This window comes from Penaeus vannamei, chromosome 19 (assembly GCF_042767895.1).
Source record: "Penaeus vannamei isolate JL-2024 chromosome 19, ASM4276789v1, whole genome shotgun sequence".
In the NCBI taxonomy this organism is placed as follows: Eukaryota; Metazoa; Arthropoda; class Malacostraca; order Decapoda; family Penaeidae; genus Penaeus; species Penaeus vannamei.
Window position 1 is genome coordinate 42,171,697 of NC_091567.1, and position 7,500 is coordinate 42,179,196.

At 42.6% G+C, this 7,500-nt stretch overlaps 1 protein-coding gene and 1 long non-coding RNA gene across 2 annotated transcripts in view; one reads left to right on the forward strand and one right to left on the reverse strand.

Moving 5' to 3' along the window:
* LOC113808224 (uncharacterized) overlaps positions 1-7,500 on the reverse strand; it is a 41,457-nt gene that overhangs the window by 16,793 nt on the left and 17,164 nt on the right. The window contains exons 3-5 of the mRNA XM_027359570.2: positions 5,733-7,500; positions 4,626-4,806; positions 2,547-2,731 (exon numbers count right to left, since the gene is read on the reverse strand). The exon at positions 5,733-7,500 is cut by the window's right edge and continues 1,214 nt beyond it. Coding sequence (XP_027215371.2) covers positions 2,547-2,731; positions 4,626-4,806; positions 5,733-7,500 — 2,134 coding nt within the window. The remainder of the gene's footprint in view (positions 1-2,546; positions 2,732-4,625; positions 4,807-5,732) is intronic.
* On the forward strand, positions 704-2,457 carry LOC138865063 (uncharacterized). Its single transcript, XR_011399301.1, has 2 exons — positions 704-819; positions 1,570-2,457. It is a non-coding gene; the product is annotated as an uncharacterized lncRNA (long non-coding RNA).

Below are 7,500 nucleotides of genomic sequence, written 5' to 3' on the forward strand. Positions count from 1 at the left end.
CACGAAATTTGTGACAATCGATTAAGAAAAAACGTTAAATAACAGATACCGAAAAGTAACAAAAACAAAAACAGAATCGTTTATTTTGAGAATTTCCACGGTTTGTGACAGCAGAGAAAAATAAAAATAAATCACAAACAGATACAGAGGAAGATTGACGGCATTATAGCTAGTTAGTTATAAATTATTAATTTTTTTAATGGGCGGTAACACATACAAAAAGAAGGAAAATAATAATGATATAATAAATGAATAAGAATGAATAAAAATAAATAAATAAATAATCTTTGAAATACTATATTTGACCTAGTCCGGGTAGGAAAAAAATGATAAATAAAAGAAAAAGAAAACAAATAAAGGGTAATTTTCTATATTACGTCCGCATGACCGATATCGACGATTTTGGTATCGTTGGATTCCTCTCACTCTATACAATGCAAATAGATAGGTTTTATTGCGCGCTAACCCCCCGTTAGCGACAAACTTGGTCCCGATTGCGGGGGCGACGATGTCGTAGCGCCGGACGTAATATAGAAAATTACCCTAATAATTTAACCTCACAGTGAAAATAATCATAGTTATTCACATGACTTTCCATTGCAGGGAGCTGTGCCCCCTGCGACCCCCCAACCCCCGCCGAGGAAACAAAACCTCCACCACGTATTCACGGCAGGATAGAGCGCCCACGAACTAGACGCGGAGCCGATAACCTACAATAACCTAGGATTTTTAAGGTACTAACCTGATTTATTAATGCCGCTAATTACTAGGGAGGGTGCTCCTTTGCCGCAAAATGTGAAGGAGGCAGGGTGCTTTGAGGTTGCGCAAAGAAAGAGCCCACGAACATCGAGTGCTCCTTTGCCGCAAAATGTGAAGGAGGCAGGGTGCTTTGAGGTTGCGCAAAGAAAGAGCCCACGAACATCGAGTGCTCCTTTGCCGCAAAATGTGAAGGAGGCAGGGTGCTTTGAGGTTGCGCAAAGAAAGAGCCCACGAACATCGAGTGCTCCTTTGCCGCAAAATGTGAAGGAGGCAGGGTGCTTTGAGATAGCGCAAAGAAAGAGCCCACGAACATCGAGTGCTCCTTTGCCGCAAAATGTGAAGGAGGCAGGGTGCTTTGAGATTGCGCAAAGAAAGAGCCCACGAACATCGAGTGCTCCTTTGCCGCAAAATGTGAAGGAGGCAGGGTGCTTTGAGATAGCGCAAAGAAAGAGCCCACGAACATCGAGTGCTCCTTTGCCGCAAAATGTGAAGGAGGCAGGGTGCTTTGAGATTGCGCAAAGAAAGAGCCCACGAACATCGAGTGCTCCTTTGCCGCAAAATGTGAAGGAGGCAGGGTGCTTTGAGATTGCGCAAAGAAAGAGCCCACGAACATCGAGTGCTCCTTTGCCGCAAAATGTGAAGGAGGCAGGGTGCTTTGAGGTTGCGCAAAGAAAGAGCCCACGAACATCGAGTGCTCCTTTGCCGCAAAATGTGAAGGAGGCAGGGTGCTTTGAGATTGCGCAAAGAAAGAGCCCACGAACATCGAGTGCTCCTTTGCCGCAAAATGTGAAGGAGGCAGGGTGCTTTGAGATTGCGCAAAGAAAGAGCCCACGAACATCGAAGCAGACCAGTCACACCTCTGCCTCTTCTGCTTCCTGACCGCCACGGCCCTATCACACCTGAATCTTTTCTTCTTCAGGTCTAGGCGTGCTGGCTGCCCGCACCTGCCGCAATCTTTCTCACGACGAAGGAGGCCGTGGCGGAAGCACATATCTAGCATTTTTTCTTGGCTAATGGCAATCTCGCGCAGAAAATCCGTCTCGGAGTACGAGCACCCTCCACACTCGGCCATCGCGGCGACTATGACTGACTTCTGAACGCGACGGTTATTTCGGTTAGGAATACGAATGTCGTTATTCCAGAGGAAGGGAAACGCGACTTTGAGGCCATCGGTGTAACATCGAAAAAGGCGCAAAACCCGCCGACGAGGGCGGGCCACCGTGTTTATCCTTATTATACTACAATCGTCTCTATATACAATGCTGACTATAATAAGGTTAATATCCTGATTCAGTGAGAATCTTACGAGGTAATACGCCCCCTGCTCCGACATCGACGATGATTGTGTAACGCTCTAGCCTGCCGTGAATACGCGGTGGAGGTTTTGTTTCCTCGGTGGGGGTTGGGGGGCGGCAGCCCCCTGCAATGGAAAGTTATGTGAATAACCATGGTTATTATGGAAAGTTATGTGAATAACCATGGTTATTTTCACTGTGCGTTATATTATTAGTGCTATTTAACCCCGCATTTTCCCTGGAACCTTTCATGCCCTCCCCTGCTATCGGGGCCAAGTTTGTCGCTAACGGGGGTTAGCGCGCAATAAAAACTATATATTTGCAATGTGGAGAGTGAGAGGAATCCAACGATACCAAAATCGTCGATATCGGTCATGCGGACGTAATATAGAAAATTACCAAATAAAGGAAAACTGAGTGCGAGAATAAAAGGGAAATGAAGACGAGCCTCTCCCACTTTCCGGGCGGAAGACCCGGCCGCCAGCATCTTACCTTGAGGATTTCCAAGGAGTTGGTCACGGTGGCGAGGTGCAGGGGCGTCCTCCCGCGCGCCCGCTCCCGCACGTCCGCCGCCGCCCCGCCCTCCAGCAGCGCCGCGACGACCTCCACGGCGCAGACCTCCACGGCGTAGTGCAGGGCCGTCCGCCTGCCGGAGTCCGTCTGGTTGACGTTGCAGCCTGGAACGAGGGGGGGGGGGGGTTGGCTCAAGAGAGGCGTTTCGGTTAAGTAATAGATTTTGATTTCTTTTTTTTTTCTTTCTTTCTTTCTTTCTTTTCCTCTTTTTCTTTTCTTTTCTTTTCTTGCTACTGTTACAGTTAGGCCTTTTTACTTTTTTAATTTTCTCCCTCCTCGCTTCCTTTTTATTTTTCTCTTCATTCTTTTTTATCTATCTTTTATTTTTCTTCCTTTCCTATTCCTTCTTATTTTTCTTCGTCTTCTTTTTCTCCTCCTGCTCCTTCTTCTTCTTTTTCTTCTTTTCTCCTCCTGCTCCTCCTTCTTCTTTTTCTTTTTTTTCTTCTTTTTCTCCTTCTTCTTTTTTTCTTTTTTTTTCTTCTTTTTCTCCTTCTTTTTCTCGTTCTCGTTCTTTTTCTTCTCTTGTCCTTCCTCCTCTCCTTTTCTTTTTCTTTTCCTCTCTCTTCCTATTATTACCTTAATTATTCTATTACTATTATTATTATCATTATCATTATTAATATGACACAGCCTCATTATCATTTTCATTATTATTATTATAACTATTATCATTATTATCACAATTTTCGGCCATTTTTCCCTTTTCCCTTCTTCTTAGTCTTCTCCCCTTCTTTTATCTGCCTACACTTCTGTTTTTTTTTTCTTTTATTTAAACTTTCTCTATTACTTACTCTTCTTACTCTTCTCCTTTTCTTCTGCCTCTTCTTCTTCTTCTTCTTTTTCTTCTTCCCCTTCTTTTTTCTTCTTCCTCTTCTTTTTCTTCTTCCTCTTCTTCTTCTTCTTCTTCCTCCTCTTCTTCTCCTACGTTTTCTTCTTCCTCTTCTTCTTTTTCTTCTTCCTCTTCTTCTTCTCTTTCCTCTTCTTTTTTTCTTCCTCTTCTTCTTCTTTTTCCTCTTCTTTTTTTCTGCCTCTTCTTCTTCTTCCTCCTCCTCTTCTACTTTTTCTTCTTCCTCTTCTTCTTCGTCACTATCACACGATATTCTTTCTCCCTCTCTATTGTTATCACATTTTTTTTCGTCACTATATTTAACTTTGTAAAATCATGGTTTCCATCATCATAATATTACCATCTCCTTCATCACAATTTTCACCTTTTCCTTCTCGTCACCATCTATTTACAAAACAGATTCTTTCTTTCTTATCTATGTATTCATCTATTTTGTTTGTCCAGTTATTTAGGCTTCGGGACCTCATTAACTTGATGATCATTCGTCAAATATTTAACACAAATATTTCCTTCATGAATCAATAGCATTTTCATACGTTACTGTATTCCTTATCCATCCATTATCGGTTCCATTAGCCGTTTATCGAGCTTATTGTTTATCATCCATTATCGATATTATTCATTCACTGAACACCATTTTTGATCAGAAAATTTAAAAAAAATTGTTTCCCCCGATCGTGTATCAGTCATGATCAATTTGTCCGGCGTCTTATTTTTTTTCTTTTCTTTTTTACTATTGTTATAATTTCGATCTGAAATTCGAAAGGCAGCTTCGTTGATCGACTTCCCGTGTTCATTAGCTCCCCAACCTAATTTCGAAACACATTGTATCATGAATTCTCGTTTGATGTTTGTTATCTGTTCGACACCCATGGCGTTCGATCATAAACTAAAATTATTATGTTCAAGTTTAATTAGTTTTGAGTTTAAGATTTAGAACAATTTCCTTTTCTTCATTTTCTCATTAATTCTCTTTGCCAGTTAAACAATCATCATGCACAGTTAGATATGAAAAGTATTTCTATTCATCAGTCTAAACATGGTTTTTCAGTCACTATATATCAAGCAAAGCTTCTTTATCAGGCTTATTCCCTATTCATCTATTGCCATTCTCATCATAATATATTATATGTATTATATGCTTTCCTCACCCTTTTCGATCAGAAACAAAACCGCCGGAAGCTGCCCTCTATCTGCTGCAACGTGCAAGGCCGTCCGCTCCCTGTCGTCTGCAATGTCCACGTCTATGCCTCCTTCTGTCATCAAAGTCAGCATCGTCGTTACATCTCCCGAAGACGCTGCCTCGTGAAACCTCGAAGACGGGGTGGACGCCTGAGGAAAAGGGAAGGGGATATACATTTTTTGAAAACATTTTGTATTCGTAAGTATTCGCAGGGATATGTGGAGATTTGCTGTGTGAGGAGATTTTTAAGATGTGGGACCGGGGGGGGGGGGGAGGGAAAGAAAAGAGGTATATGTTTTTTTCTACATGGAATACTCGTACTCGACGCTCCAAGTTGCTGCTTGAGACATCGGACTCTGTATTTACTTTTTTCTTTTGCTAGACTACCTGATGTATTTCTATCTATCTCAAAGTTTCTTTTTACCTAATGACAATCATTCTAAATGAGGTTCTCAACAAGAATCATGCTCGGGGTCTTTTGTTCGTTATGCGAGCTCCCCATAAACTGAAGCACCATGTTTTCTAAGTAAATCAGAAAGTCTTCAGAGACCATGCTTAAAAGTTCTTATACCTATGAACCATGCTCAGATTCCTACAAGGTTGAAAACAAGCATGCTCAGTATACTACAAGACGCAGAGGGTCATGTACAGAGTCCTACACGTTGTTACTGAATATGTTTGGACTCCTTAAAGCCAAGAACCATGCTCAGAAGGGCAAAGGGTACTTCCAAAGACTCAGGACAGCTACGAGTATCATGCACAAAAAACAGAGGAGTCTTTTACAACGTACGTCACATATCGATGAGGTGCTATCTTTACTTGTATGTCAGGAAGAAGTTTACAATTGGAATGCAGTTGTCCAAGAAGTGATGGTAAATGTGATACTTTGCAACCTCTCCAAAACCTCTTGAAGATTAGTGTGTTTCGCACAAGGAAGCCGCCTAATATGTAGTACAGTCAAAGTATTACCAAACAAGTTACGCGAACACTGAGCGGAGAGCGAAGTGGGTGAGAGCGGCCTTCAGTCTGTGATGTTACTGTGGGTGAGTACTCGAAGAAACATTCATTATCGCACCTTCACGCGTCCCTTTGACACACTCAGCGCTGACACATCTCCGTTGGAATCTTGCCCAAGGTCTGAGTTATCTTCTAAAGTCTGTTCATCATTTCTTTCTAGGGTCATGCCATCAGCTTCAACAATTATTGGTACCTCTCTTTCGGTTACTTTCTGATCATCCCGACTTTCGTCCTCAGTGCCTACTGCTTCCAGGTCGTTCTCCATAGCCTCTAATGATACTGGCTCAATTTTCTCAGCATCTGCTGCAGCTGGCACATCTTTTACCCTTTCTATTCTGATAGTTACATCTCTCTTGCCATCACCTTCTATCACCATGGGCACATCTTTAACATGGCTTTCTGTCATATTTTGTTGGTTTTGGGGATCGTTTCCTTCTATTGTTATCGGAACATCTCTTGCAGCACTGCATGCCCGCACTATTGGTTCTTCCTTCCCCTCTATGGTAATGGGAATATCCTTGATAACTTTCCCATCAGAAATTCTTGGTACGTCATCTTCTCCTTTCACCATTATTGGTATGTCTTTGATGTTTTTTCCTTCAACCACTATTTGTACATCTTTGAAAGATTTTACTTTTGTGAGAACTGGGACGTCTTTGCCATTCATCTGTGATGGTGATGATCGACCCTTTTCAGTTAAAATTGTTGCCGTGTTTTCTGTTAGTAATTCTCCTCTTTTTGGACTGTTCTCTGCATCATTTGTTAGTAGAGTTATTTCAATGTTCCTGGGCGTTACACTGTTTGTAGGTTTGGCAGCTGCATCATTCTGTACCGTTGATTCCACAGATTTTGGTGTCTTCTCTTGGCCATTTGTAAGAACATTTATTTCTACATTCTTAACGTTTCCCACTGGAGTCTCTACCTCCAAATCATCTTGATATCTTCCTTGCAATTCCTCTTTTATTGCACTTTCTTTCGCATCCTCTTTCATCTCTGTTGCGATATCACTTACTAGCTCAGGAACATCTCGCATAGTATCATCTTTCGTGAGCTGTGGTACTGCTCTCGTGGTATCGTCCCTCGGGAGTTCAGAGACATCTCTAATAGTGTCATTGGTTATCTCAGGCATACATCCCGTGGGATCTTTGGTCAAGTCTGGTATATCTTTTGCAGTGTCACCATTTGTCATCTTTTGGTCTCGGGTCATTGTTTCACTGTCAGTTAACATGGAGTAATCATTCGTCATATTAACTGTTGACACTGAGGGCAAGTCAGCTAGCACATCGGCCTCGGTTGATGTGTATCCTGTATCACTGACAGCAGTCAATGAGGTCGCTTCAGTCATGTTAGTGTCAGCAGCGGTTGCGCTGTAACTTGCATTATCATCGGCTGTGGTCGCTGACGGAGCCATAGACACTGTATTGTCACCATGTACACTTTCTGGCATAAGTTGATCCTGTGAACTCTGATAGTCAGCCCTACACTCGATTCCGGATGCATTTCTATCCTGTAGAACGTGTCCATCAGATTCTGACTCTACGTTTTCATTTTCTGATATGTTTTTGTCCCTTAAAGTCTGATGGTCAGACTCAGCCGTTGTTAAATCGTCCCCTGATTTTTGATCTTGTGGGCATTGCTCGTCAGGTCCACCACCTTCCGGCATTTCATTCCCGGGTAAATGTTGCTCCTCTGAGCCATGGCCGTGGGACTCTGTGCCTGTTAACTCATCACCCTGTTTGTTTTGGTCTCCTGTCTTCTTTCCATCGGGACGCGACCCCGTAGTCTTGGTGACACCTCCTTCGTCGTCTAAACTTCTTTCAACTGGA